General features: G+C 61.1%; 1 protein-coding gene across 1 annotated transcript in view; it reads left to right on the top strand.

Annotated features, from left to right (window-relative positions):
* Positions 1–2954: 2954 nt before the first annotated feature.
* Positions 2955–13671, top strand: part of PDLIM2 (PDZ and LIM domain 2) — an 18721-nt gene continuing 8004 nt past the window's right edge. The window contains 10 exon segments of the mRNA XM_057721185.1: positions 2955–3225; positions 3227–3576; positions 3578–3603; positions 4728–4822; positions 5498–5649; positions 7747–7816; positions 7919–8070; positions 8200–8278; positions 11974–12062; positions 12316–12461. Of these exon segments, the coding sequence (XP_057577168.1) occupies positions 2971–3225; positions 3227–3576; positions 3578–3603; positions 4728–4822; positions 5498–5649; positions 7747–7816; positions 7919–8070; positions 8200–8278; positions 11974–12062; positions 12316–12461 (1414 nt within the window). The 5' untranslated portion in view covers positions 2955–2970.

The raw sequence follows: 13671 nt of genomic DNA, 5'->3' as shown, positions 1-13671 counted from the left end.
TCCTGGGGCCTGGTGGTTCCTGTGGGGGCATAGTCTGGGCCTGACCACTCCAATAAGGAAGAAAAGCTCCATTCCTTGGCCACTGCTAGGAGATAAGTGGCGCATAGGGTGTTACCCACACATCTGATGTAAGCATCCCAATAGGCAGGTTATGAGTCCATTTTACAGGAGGAGAGACTGAGGCAGAGAAATTAAGTTGTCTGGGTTGTATCATTATAAAATGCTGAAGTCAGGTCTGATGACAGTTGCCGCCTCTGCACAATCCCCCAAACGCCTGGGCAGTCTGTGTCCAGAGACCCTGGAGAAGGAAGGTCATGTATGAGGTCCCCGGGCAGCCCCGGGCAGCCCCGGGCTGGGCTGCTCTTACATTCTTCCTGGCAGTCCTGTCATCTAGGCCTGTCACTTAGGGCACCCCCACTCCAGGTGGGTGGGAAGAGGTGGTGGTGCCTAATTCTGTCAGGACAGGTGGGAGAGGCCTGTGAATGAGAGGGCTGTGGCCAGTCCCTGGCAGGTTCCTTGAGCCTGGGTGCGGCCAGGGCCCCACTGCCGGTTAAACAGCAGCTTGAAGAACAAGACCTGGTTTCACTCCTTCATTCACCCTGGTCCTCGCCACGGTCGGCTGCTAGGTCGGCAGGCCCAGCCCATGCCATGGAAGTGACCATTCCTCACGAACCTGCTAGCCTGTTCCTGATCCCCCCGTCTCAGCTCCTTCGAGTTGCCTGATGCCCTCAGAAAGGATCTCAGGGATGAGACTTCCTTTCCTTAGGGCAGAAACCAAATCCACACCCTCTCTTTGGTGGGGCCCTGGAGCCTCTGCGGCAAGTCAGCTCTACGCCCTGCCTGTACGTGACCCCTTCTCTGCCTTGACTTGGCACGAGGCAGGAGGGGAGGGGGAGACCGGGGGGCGGTCAGAGCCAGAAAGGACCTTAGGTCACTGAGGATGCTTATCCTAGTGAGGGGAGGGACTTGCCCACAGGGCTACAGAATTGCTAAGGACCGTGTGCCCTTCTGTTCCACAGGGACATGCCCTAAGGTCAACCGCTTTGTCTTTTTTTTTTAATTAGTTAAATTTCTTTTGGCTGCCTGGGGTCTTTGTTGCTGTGCGCAGTCTTTCTCTAGTTGTGGCGAGTGGGGGCTACTCTTCATTGCCGTGCTCGGACTTCTCAGCGCAGTGGCTTCTCGTTGCAGAGCGTGGGCTGTAGGTGTGTGGGCTTCAGTAGTTGTGGCTCGTGGGCTCTAGAGCGCAGGCTCAGTAGTTGTGGCGCATGAGCTTAGTTGCTCCGTGGCATGTGGGATCTTCCTGGACAAGGGGTAGAATCCGTGTCCCCTGCATTGGCAGGTGGATTCTTAACCACCGTGCCACCAGGGAAGCCCCCCAACTTTGTTTTTGTCATGAGTTTTGTGACTGCACAACCCACAGAACAGAAATCCTGCTGATGAACCTGCAGATCTTTCTAGAGACTGTCCAAGGGAAAGTCTGAGCAGAAAGGGATGCAAAACTGAGTCACTGTTACAAACTGGCGGGATGAGGGTGGGCGGCAAGGAAAGGGAAATTAATCTATTCAATCATTCAGACAACATCCCTTCAACCAAATTTTATGGAATGCCTGCTGGGGGCCAGGCGCTGTGCTAGGCTCCGGGCATGGAGCTACAAACCAAACAAAACCCACTCTGCCCTCTGAGGATCGGGCAGCTTTACCAGGAGGGCAATGTGTACCACAGGAGGGTAAGCTGTGCATCAGCCCCAGTTTACACATGGGAAACTGAGGACCAGAGGGGCTGAGGAAATTGCGCGAGGTCACACAGCTAGGAAGAGGCAGATCTGACATTTGAGGCCCCCCCCCCCCACCGCCAGGTGGTGCCTGCCCTACCTGCAGCTTGCTGCTCCCTCAGGGGCTACCAGTCTTGTTGGGGAGGCAGAACAGGGGCATCGGGCGGAGGCCACACTGGGAGGCCCGGAACTTGTTAGTGGGAAAGTGGCTCACACGCACGGAGGACAGAGGGTGTGGGAGGCTAGGGACAGGAGAGGTAGCTGCGCTGGAGGTGGGCAGGTCCAGGGCATAGGTAGGCGAGAGGGGTGGTGAGGGCACACCTTGCAGAGAGAACTCGGCGGGAATGATTCACGCCTGAGGCAGGCAGGTTACAGCTGTGCCTACAGGTATGCTTCCCTGGAAACAGGCCAGGCTGACAGAGAGTAAAGCAGAGACCAGTGGGAGAGGGGAGAGTCGGCTCCGTTGGGCCTGGAGCTCCCTGGGGTGAGGGTTGCCAGGTTTGTCTCTGGGGGAACCATTTGCCAGATGGTTCTCAGATGACACCTGGGGCCTCTTCTTGGCTGCCCTCTCCTGATCCCCAGAGCCAGGGATCCAGGTGTTTGGCAGAGAGCTGGGGGGTGGGGGGGAACCAAAGGTGGTTTTGGGAGTAGCCAGCCACCGGCAGGGCAGAGGAGAGGGTGAGAGGAGGGCAGCCAGGAATGGAACAGGCATTAGCCCGCAAGGGACTGTGTAGCCCAGGAGGGGACCCGGTCACTCCCAGCCAGAGTCTCTCTTCATCTCCTCCTGGGCCTGGCGTGTTGCCCTTAGTGGAGCAGGCTTGCGACGCATCTCAAGCAGGGAAGCCCTGCGCAGCCAAACGCAGCAGCAGTCCGCGGCCGCCTCCCCGCGAGCTTGCTATTCCGGCAGGAAAGCGGAGGGGCGACCCCTGGGTTGGGATTTGTGGGTGTCGGGGCTGCATCTGCGCCAGCGTCGGAGCCTGGAGTGGGCGGAGGAGCCGGGCGGGCGGATCGCAGACAGACCCAGGTGGCCCTCCCCCTCCCCCGCTTCGGCCCTGGGCTGGGCTTGGGGAAGCTCAGGGCCCCTTTGAAGGAAGGTGGGCGCAAGAGGCCTGGGCGAGCCTGGGGAGTCAGCAGGCTCAGCTGTCTGCGAAGTGGGGCTCCCAGCCCGTCACCAGAACACCTCCCCTGCCCTCGAGAGGATGGGGACACCCCGGGGAGGACGGCCGCAGCCTCTAGGGGGCTCTCGGGAGAGCAGCCCCGGGCCTCCAGCGGGCGCGGGCCAGGTGGCAGCGCAGGGGCTGAGCTGCGCGGAGGAGGCGGCCTCCCCGGCCAGGGGCGGCGGCAGGGGCGGCCCCGGGATCACATGGGCGGAGGCAGGTCCCGGAGTCCCGGGCGGGCTCTCCCCAGAGCCGGGCAGACGGCGGTGGCGGCGGCGGCGGCGGCGTCTCCTGGCCTCCCTCCTACCCTTCCCTTCGCTCCCGTGCCTGGCTGCCCAGCCCGAAAGGTGAGCGGGAGCCAGGTGAGCGCGCCCACCTGCGCGCTGTCCGCACGGCCCGCGACCTCCCGGGCCCCGGCGCCCTCGCCGCTCTGCGCGTCTGCGGCGCCCTCGGCGCACCGACCTCCCCTCCGCACACCGCCTCTCCCCGCAGCCTCGCCTGCGGTCGGCGCCCCCCGCGAGCTAGGCTTTCCCGTCCCGGGCCCTCCTCCTCCAGCCCCCCGGCGTTCGGGTACTTTGCTAGAAGCTCAGAAGGCTCCAGAACTGGGCGAGCCGGGTCGACGGGCTGGGCACCTCTCCGCGGCCCCCGGCGCGAAGTCCACTGGCCGGCTCAAAGGTCTGGGAATTCAAGGCATCTGCGAGCCGCCAGCGCCGACGTGGGGCCTGCGGGAGGGACAGAGGCTGGGCCTGGGCAAAAGGGGAAGCCGAAGGACCAAGAAGAGGGCAGACAGCCCCGCTTGCCCGGGTGCCCACTCCCCAGGCTCCTAAACGCGGGAAGTGGCCCCAGTGTGCTTGATAGATGCGGGCAGCACTTGTAGTCTGCGGGCCTCCCCAGGGGCGGCCTCAGGGTGGGTGCTGGGTAGGGTGGTGGCCCGGCCTGGCACTGCAGCTTCCTGCCTGGGTTGGCTCCTGACTCCAGAACTAGAGGGTCAGGAAATCCTACAAGGGCCTCGTCTACAGGGACACTCCCTTGCCCAGCAGAGGGACAGCGGACTGGAGGCCTGTGGTCTCAGCTCGCAAGCAGCATCGATCAGCTCGCCCTGCTGGTCAGTGCCCGGGGGTGGGTGTGCCCAGCTTGGCAGATGAGCCAGTGCATCTTGCCGGAGCTGCTTGGAGGGCAGCAGGCCACTGGGGGAGGTGGGAAGGCCAGTCTTGCCTACCTGAACCACATTGCCAGGGGCATGGCAGGCAGCCAGGACGCCCCTCCGAAGACCCTGGCCTCACGTTGGTCAGCTGCCCCCGCCCCCAGCCAACTGCTTGAAAGTGTGCGGTGGTGCCACCGCTTTCTGTGCTGTCACTTCTGTTCCCAGAGTGCTGCCCTCCCCCAGAGCGGGGAGGAAGTACCTTGTGCTGTCGGTTTGGGGGACCGGAAGCAAGCACTTGGGGGACTTAGCCCTGACGGTGGAGGAAGGGAGAGGGAGGAAATGCTGACATCTACCACCTGCCAGCCTCGCCTGCCTGCCTCTTCTCAGCAAGCCCCTGTCTAGCACCCCGACAGCCTGCCTCCAGGGAGCCGCTCTGCTGAAGACGGCAAAGGGGGAACTCGAGAGTCCTGACTTCCCAGGGTGGGGGGAAGTGGAACTGGGGCATGTGGGAGAGGTTAGTCACTTCCTCTACCCATCTCCACCCACCCCCAGCCCCTGACTGGCTGCTCCGGGGACCTGCCACCCCCTTCTGCCACCTCACAGTGTCCCTTGGGGGGTGAGGGGCAGGCTCCATCTCTCCATCCTTTCTTCTCAGGTATGGCACTGACAGTGGACGTGGTGGGGCCGGCGCCCTGGGGCTTCCGCATCTCCGGGGGCAGGGATTTCCACACACCTATCGTGGTGACCAAGGTAAGGGCTCATTCCAGGAGATGGGCAGGACAGGTCAGCCTTGTCCACCCAGTCCTCACATCACCTCTCTCTTTATGTTTTGGAGCCAGAGGCCTGCTTCTGGGATTGTTGGCCGGGGCAGGGCACGGGAAGGTGGTGGCCACTTTAGGAACAGACTTCTGTGGAGTGAAAGGGAGCTGGGCCAGATGCAGGGCCTGTTCTTTTCTCCTTGGTCACCAATCCCATACCTGCTGGCGGCCATTTTGGGTGGCTAGTAGAACAGGAGCCCTAAGCTCTTGGCAATTTTCTCCTGACCCAGGCCCGGGCCAGGGAGCGTTCACGCAGAGGGCCTGCGCGCAGGCAGCACCTGCATGATTTGATTTGCATGGGCAGGGCTCTCTATCCAAAAGTATTTTCAAGCACAGTTCCTGAAATTCTGCCATTGCACGTTCTTTGGGAAGCCCCGATTGAATGCCGGTGCCGGGCTGGGAGGCAGGGGCTGCCACGCCAGCTTTTGGAGGGGATCAGCTGATGAGCTGGGTGGACACCGGTGGGCAGGGAGAGAGATGTTCAAGGGGGATGCAGGGCAGCCTGGTTCAAACCGGCTTCTGTGTTTCTTGGGCAGGATAAAGAAACCCTCTCTCTCTGTCCCCAGCTGAGTGTCGCCTCAGACTACCTGGTCCTCATCCCCTACAGGTAACCGAGCGGGGCAAGGCCGAAGCTGCTGACCTCAGGCCTGGTGACATTATTGTGGCCATCAACGGTGAGAGTGCAAAGGACATGCTGCATGCCGAGGCCCAGAGCAAAATCCGCCAGAGCCCCTCGCCCCTGAGGCTGCAGCTGGACCGGTAGGCCCTCCGCCTCTGCTGGGCCTGCCGGCATTCTTCTGCCTTCTGCCGGCCCACTGCACCACGGCCGCCCTCGGCTCCAACCTGGCCTTCCTGGGCCCTTGTGGCTCATTTGCGAGAAGGTCCCAAGCTCTGGGGCTGCGGCAGGGTGGGCTGAGGGGTGTCCTGTGCCCAGCGGGGTGTGCAGGCACAGGCAGAGCAGGCTGGCATCCGCCACCTGGACACCCGGGTTTGACAGGTTCCAAGGGTGCGGGGTGCAGGGCGTGGGCATGAAGTGGGTTGAAGAGGGGAAAGCTGTGCCTTAGGCTGGGTCTCCAGGGCCCCTGCCTCCAAGAGGGGAGGAGTGAGCCTTTGTTCACATCCTGGGGCGGTGAACAGTTTGGGGGCTTACTCCCCACAGAACCCTTCTGTCACTCCCCACGGCCTCTCAAGAAGGTGTATTCCCAGGCTCCTGGGGCTTCAGCCTGGAGGCCTGCTGGTGGGGGTGGGGGGGACAGGTGGCTCCCTGGGGTGGGGCATCCCAGTGAGTCACAGGGCAGGAATGCTGGGAGATTCCCCAGCAAGGAGAGCCCTCTGGCGGGCTTTGAACCTGAGTCAGGTACCTCCTGCGCCTCTGCCAACATCCCCACCACCAGCCTCTCTCTGGGCCTGGGCTCCATGCCTTCTCCTCACCCCTGCTGCCCTATAACACGGCAGACACTGGCTCCTGTGATGCTCTCACAGCCCCGGCCCCTTCCCTGACTACTTCGTGCCACTCTGGCTCTTGAGTGTTTACAGGGGTCAGACCCGGAGGAGGAGGGTGGAGAGTAGCTCCTGGCATCTGGGAAGGGGACCAAAATCTACAAGAAGCTTCAGAGTGGGTCGGGGGAGGGGCAGAGAGCTGCTGACACCATCACTTCCTCTCAGGTGCCTCTTGGAGGGACCCAGCCCCATTAAAGAGGTGAGCCTGACCTAGTACTCTCAGGCCTCCAGCTCCTCTTTGGGCAGGTCAAGGCTCCCTTGTCTCTTCTTTCTTTTGCCCAAACCCCTCTTAAGCTCCCCCAACGCCCCACCCCCAGGAGACCTCTCAGGCGCTCAAAGCCGGAGGCAGGAAGCGGTGCTCTGGGCGGAGCCAGAGCCCCAGCTCCCCACACTCTGGCCCTGGGAGGGAGGCTGAGGCTGTGGCTGGCGTGGCGTGTGGTGACAGGTTCCTGCTGACCTCTCTGGAAGCGGTCAGACATCCAGGAATGGAGCAGTGGGCCATGGTGGGCTCGTGCCTCACCCTCAGCAGCTCCTAGCCCTCCCGTCACCTCCTGTTCGGGGCTCCAGCCAGATTCCACTGGGAAGGGCTCTGGTGGGGGCGGCCCTGGGGAGCTGAGGAGGGGGAGCCTTGGCGATTGGCAGGGGAGCTGGGCTGCCTTGTTCTCTAGGTCCTTCAGCTGCCTGCTGGGCAGGAAGGAGGGCTGGCTCCATCCTCTGTTTTAGGAGGTGGGGGCGGGGGGGGGGAGGGGTTCGGAAGCTGCAGGGAGTGATCCTCTCAAAGGTGGAGCTGATGGGGGTCAGGCCCCTGAGGAGAGGGGGCAGCTGGCCCAGCCGTTGTGGGCCTTTAGGAATTTGGGAGACTTACTTTCCCTCTCTGGGCTTCAGTTTCTCCAGGGGTGAAAGATAAAGGATTATTTACACAACCAGCAGTCCCCTGCCGAATCCATCTACAAGCCGATACTGACCAGCAACAAAGTCAGGATAAAATGCCCCCCCTCAGAAAACAAAGAAAAAAGAAAAGAAAGGAAAAAGCAAAGGCGAGGCAGGGGGAGGGGTGATAATGTGAGGAGTTTTTAAAAAAATTGAATGTATTGAACTTTTTGCTGAAATGATGTCCTTTCTACTTTTTGGTGCTAAATTGTCCTTTCTTTTAAGAAATGATGGTGATCGTTGAGGATAGTCGTTTGTTGTAAATTTGACACAGTTAAAAGTTGAATACCAGGTGTCTAAATGTTTTGGACATTTTCGTGATCTTGAGAACCTGCTGTGGGGACAGCTAGACTCTACAGCCCCTACCAGCTTAGTGGGGCTTCCAGGCCCCTTGGTGACACGGGCCTCCCTCTGTCCTCTCCTCAGGCCTCTGGCTGCCTCACCCAGGCAGACCAACGGGGAAAGCTCCCCGGAAGTGCTGGCCGCTCGCTTCCAGGTAGGACGATGCCTCCTGCTGGGAGCACCACACCCTGAAGTGATGGGGGGCCCCCTCCCCTGCTTTTCCCGGCCCCGCCCTTCCTGGCCCCTGTCTCCACAGAGCTCCAGGAGGACGCACACGGACAGCCAGTCCTCCCTGCGGTCTTCCTGCTCCAGCCAAGCCTCCCTCAGCCCCCGGCCAGGCAGCCCCTTCTGCACCCTACTCCCCACCAGCCACCAGGCCCCCGCTGGAGAGGTGGTGACCAGCCACAGGTGAGTGCAGCGGGTGGGCACCCTGGCCACCAGGTCCAGGCTGGCCTCTCACATCCTCTGTAGCTGGATGTAGGGGGCCCTGGGGATCTGAGGGGAGCCCGGCACACATGGTCCATGTGCCCGTTTCAGTTTTCAGAGCCTGGAGTACTCCCTAGAACCTGCTGCTGCTGACCGCTTGTTCTATGGGGGCCGCCCTGGAAGCCGACCGGTGAGGATACCTGGGGGGAAGGCGAGAGCCTCCTGTTCTGGCTGGTTGCTCGTGGTGCCTGTAGGGCTGTGGGTGGCTGGTCCCACCTGGGCAGCCAGCAACGGGGTCGCCTAGCCATAGGTGTGCTCCTCACCAGAGCTGGGAGGCCAGCGCCTTGGTGAGGGTCTCACTCGCTGCACCGGCCCTGCCTGGCCAGGCCCAGGTGGCCTTCTACCTCTGACACTCCACCCCCACCCCCAGCCGGCCCCCGCCACTGCCGCCTCCCCGTTCCTGCTGGCTTCCTCCCTTCTAGAGTGTTTCTCTTGGGCTGGGACCCAAATAGTTTTGCTGCTGTTGTTGGGATGATTCCCTTTGGGTCTGGCTGCATCTCTTGAACACATTCCTCCCCATTCTAAGCCCCATGCCCGCCCCCAACTCCCATCCCCCCCCCCCCCCCCCCCCCCGCTTCCTCCTCTGACTCAGCCCCTGAGAACCACCAGAGAACCACCAGTCCCCAGTCCCGGAATGTGGTTCCGACTCAAGTTGCACTTGGCTTACTCTCTGTCTGTCCCCCTTCCCTGCCCTTTTCCCCTAGGATCCTGCCCCCCCCCCGCACTGTCCACTAGGGTCAGCCCAACCCCACTTGGTGGTACATCTCCTCTCTAAGGGCAGGGCTGGGGCGGTGAGGAGTGAGGCGGCCAAGAGCCTTGGGCCACAGCTGCTGGGGGCAGAGTTAGTGGGGGCATGTCTAGCCTTTAGGGTGAAGAGGAGGAGGCCCAGCTGCTGGAATCCTACCTCGGGTAGATTCTGCATTCCAGAAAGCAGAGCCTTTGGAGATGGCTGGGGGAGGGTGCTCGAAGCTGGGGTCTCTGGAGAAGGAAGGAGCTGGGTCCTCTGGGGGCTGCATGGTAGCTGCTCTCTGGTGCCCCTGATGTGGGCCCGCCCAGTGACCCTCCATGAAACACGGGCATAGAGACGTATGTGTTCAATGGGATCCCATCTTTAAAGAATTTAAAATGTAGAGATAAGATAAACATGCAAAACAATTTTGGAGCAATTAAGCACTGAACAGTATGGTCTTCATTATAAAAGCAGGAGGCGTTCTGGGAGGGGACAGCTGAGTGTGGGCTGGGGAGGCCTGAGAAGGCTTTGTCAGGAATTTTGCTGGATGTCAGAGGTAGGATGGAGTAGGTTTCAGATTAGAGAAGGATGAGCCAGGGAGATGGGAAAGCAGTGGTGCAAGCAAGACCTGGCATGTTCGGGCCTGGGGGCCTTCTCCGGAGAGCTCCGGGCTGAGACCAGCTGGGAATGAGCTTGGTCCACCCTATCCTCCTGCCTTGCGGTGTCCACAACCAGGGCAAAGGGGAGAGGAGGGTGGGACAGGGAGCGGCTCCCAAACCAGCAGCAGCACCTTGGAACTTGCTAGAGACGCAGACTCTCAGGCCCCAGCCTAGATTTACTGGATCAGACGCAGGGTGAGGGGCCGGGTGGGGGCGCCCATCTGAATTCTGAGGAGCTGATGCACGCATAGCTTTGAGGAGCACCCACCTGGTGTGAAGAGGAGCCCTGAGCCGGGTGGCAGGGAGACCTGGGTTAGTCCCGCCTCTACTGTGTCACTTTGGACAAGGCCCCCTTCTAATCTCTGGGCCCCAGAGTCAGACCCAATGCTCTGAATTCCCTTCTTCGACCCTGAGGCTCTTGTCATTCCTTCAACACATATTTGTGGAGCAGCTGCTTTGTGTCAGGCACCCTTCTAGGCTCTGGGGACGCACGGGTGGAAAAACAGAAATTCCTGACCCCATGAAGCTTGCTTTCTGGTCTACAAATGAGGCTATGGTCAGATGGGGTGGGAATCACTGGGTCCCACAGCTCCCTCTTGGGAGTCACTGTGCATTCAGATACCTTAAAGTCTCCGAAAAGTCCTGTGAGAAAAGAAGACATTGATTGTATTAATTTCCTAAACTTGCTTAACTGCAGAATGTCTCCTAGGCTCCTCCCTCTCCTGCCACTCACTTATTAACACCCACCCCCAACACATTTTGAGAGGGGTTGGCTAGAGACAGCTTTTGATTGACAGGTGAGCAGCTTTTCTGGACATAGAGATGAAAGGTTGCCTCTGCGAAGGCAGGTGTCACCTATAGGTGACTGGGAGGGAGGCAGGGAGGCGGGAGAGGTAGGTGTAGCTGCTCCCAGTAAGGGAGTTGGGCTGCTCTCCACCGTGGTGAGCTGCTCTGGCAGGAGGAAGGTGACAGAGGTGACTACAGACGAGGTGCCCCTGCCCCAGGCTGCTGTGGCCGTGACCTTGCCACTGGCTCCTGAGGGGCCTGAGGCTGCGCTGGGCCCAGGGCGAAGGACATCAGCAGAACGTACCGTGCTCTTTTGGAAACCAGAAGTTGCCCCCTCTGAGCAGGCGCACTTTGGTGCGCAGATGTGAAGTGAAAATGGCCCCTTGCCCTCTGGCTGGCATGAGGACATGGCCTGAGAAGGGGGCCAGAATGGATTTCAGCCCTCCCTTCCCTCTGGCCAATGCCCCTGTGCAGGGCGTACGCTGGACTGTCTAGAACAGTGAGGTTGGCCATCGTTCCTGCATGCCTGGTGCTGGCCATCCTTCCTGAGTTGACCGCACGGCGCCAGCCGGGCACCCAGGAGCCCAGGCATAGACCCCCAGCCCTGCCTCCCACTCCCTGAGTGGCTTGAATTGGCCACTTTTCCCTTCTGACCCTTCATCTCCTTACCTGTAGAAGCCCAGGAACAGAATGCAGGCTAGCGCAAGAGGGCCAGCGGGGTGAGGGTCGAGGCTGTGTTTTTAAGACTCTAAAGTTTCCATTTTTAACTTAAGAAGTCATACAATTTTTCTACTTGAGCCCACAGTTCATCCCCAACTTTGAATTTCAAAATCAAGGGCATTTGGTTTCCCAGGGACGTGTACCCTCAGCCCGGTGCACGTTGGCCCATCTGGTTGTCTCTGAGGCTTTCCTTTCCGCTGGGGATGGCCACGGAGAGGAAGCGAGGTAGCAGAGGGTGCAGGCCAAAAAGCAGAGCGACAGGGAGAAGGCAAGATTTCCAGGCAGAGAGCAGGTGTAGGAGCCCAAGAGGGACAGCGCGCATCGAGCAGAGGGCTCTGCTAGGAGCCCCGGATAGGCCTGGCTCCCCAAGGCTCCGTGGGGCAGGACCGGCCCTCCCAGGGCATCCGGGAGAGGCTGGTGCGCCCAGACCCTGGCTGTTTCAGGGCAGGGACCAGTGTGTGTGGGAAACAGGACTTCTGTGTGACCCCAGCTCTGACTCCAAGAGGGGTCTTGGCCCTTTATGGTTCCTTTTCCTCATCGCAAAAGGGTCAGCTTCCTTTCTCTCTGCTTGTTCTGCCTGCCAGGCCCCAGGGTGCAGCATCTTTGCAAACACAGTGTGTGAGGTGACAGAGGGACAGGCACGGTGGCCCCGCACACTCGTCTTCATCCCGCCCCTTGCCCGCCTAGGGCAGCAGGCTCACGCTTCCAGAGCTGGGTGCTGGCCCCCCTCCCCTCTGGGACCAAGCAGGAGCACTTGCAGGCGGCTGCTGGCCCCCGGGTCTGCGAGCTGGGTGGGGGGCCTGCTGGTCAGCGAGGGCTGGGGGCCCCCTGGTGTCGGGCCTGGGGAACAGCCGGGCTCGGCGCCCAGATGGGTGTGCTGGCCCCAGGCCCCGCTGCTGACTCCTCCCCTGGTGCCTCTCCTTCCCGAAGGCCGGCCTCGGCCTCGCTGGCGACTCGGCTGTGCTCGTCCTGCCGCCACCACCTTCCCCAAGTCCCCGTTCCTGCAGCCCCAGGCTCAGGTACCCGTGGGTTCTGGAGGGCGGGGTGGGATCTGGAGGGCGGGGTGGGATCTTGCAGGGCCTGGAAGGGGCAGGAGACAGACAGGCTTCCTGGAGAGGGATGGGGTCTCCCCTCTCTAACGCCCTTCGGTTTTCCTCTGGCCCCCAGAATCCTCCCCCCTCCTCCAGAGACACTCTTTCTCTGCCCTCATGGTGGTCCCAGGCCCTGGGAACGGGACCCTCACTCCTGGCTGCCTCTCTCCCATCCCCGCAGCGTGGCCTCGGAGGGGGAAAGCCAACTCCTGAGAGAGGACTCGGAAGTCTTCAAGATGCTGCAGGAAAATCGCGAGGCACGAGTGGCTCCCCGGCAGTCCAGCTCCTTTCGGCTCTTGCAGGAAGCCCTGGAGGCTGAGGAGAAAGGTGAGCCCCCAGGGACTCGGGTAGGAGAAGGACGTTTCCCCGGGACACCCTGGACCCCCAGACCGGACGTGTTATTGAATTAGCATTTGTTAAGTGCCCATCATGGGAACAGGCTCTGACTCCTAGAAGCCACAGTCTCTGCACTACAGGAGCTTATGGTCTGGTAGGGGTGACTGGGGTGCACCCAGAGGTGCCGGCTGGGATCAGGGAAGTGCCAAGGCAACGAAAAAAGTGGGCTGTGGGACCTGCGTCTCCAGGGAGGGCTTCACGGAGGAAGAAAGGTTTAACTCGGCCCTTGAAGAAAGACCAAGACTTTCAGAAACATTGCTAAGGTGGTGGCCGGGCGCAGTGTGGAGTGTGGAGGCTGGAGCCGCAGGGCTGTGGGGCAGGACTGAGAGGACGCCGGGGCCTGGCTGCCTGGACGGTGGCCATGGAGGTTAAGCCTCTGCTGTGAGGCCCGCGTGCCAGGCCGAGGAGCGTCCCGACCCAGGAGGGTCGGTTAAGTAATGCCAGGTGATGGATGAGGCGCCAAAGTGAGCAACAGAGATATGGGCTGCTGTCAGCCCGTCAGTGGTTCGCTCGACAGACGTCTACTGAGTCATCTGTTGGACCGGTCACATGGCGTGTGGCGATTCAAGGTGGTCAGGTCCCACGTCTGCCCTCAAGGAACTCTGTTGATTGGGCAGACTGGCTGCCCAGCTCCCAAGGAAGTGGATGGTGCTGCAGGAGTGTGTGTGTGTGTGTGTGTGCGGGCACGTGTGCGCTCACGTACGCACGTGTGTGTGTGTATGAGTGGGTGTGGGGGGGGGGGGCACTGCCCTTGTCCAGGGGAGAGATGAGGAGGGCCTGGCCTGGGCAGTGGTATCAGGAAGAGGAAGGATGGGACAGTCAGAAGTATTTGATCAGCAGAATCACTGGTACCTGGTGGCTGGTTCCAATGCTGATGTTTCGCTCCTGGAGGTGTTCACAGAGGGAAAGAAGACAGGGTGAGAAGGCTCGGAGCAAATCTTGTCCGTCACCACCCCAAGGCCTCGGCAGGCTCTGGGAGGGGGCACAGGGGGAGGCGGGGAGGGGAGTGAGGGCAGCGCAGACAGACGGTGACTTCACCCCTGGAGTCTCGGAATCCTTGGCTGCAGCCCGGGAACCACACCTGCCCGATAAGGTCTGTGCTTCGTCTTAGCATCGTTCCAAGGCTCAGGCACAATAATGC

This window comes from Hippopotamus amphibius, chromosome 2 (genome assembly GCF_030028045.1).
Source record: "Hippopotamus amphibius kiboko isolate mHipAmp2 chromosome 2, mHipAmp2.hap2, whole genome shotgun sequence".
NCBI lineage: Eukaryota > Metazoa > Chordata > Mammalia > Artiodactyla > Hippopotamidae > Hippopotamus > Hippopotamus amphibius.
Note: the sequence above shows the minus strand (reverse complement) of the source record. Positions and strands in the feature narration are given on the sequence as shown.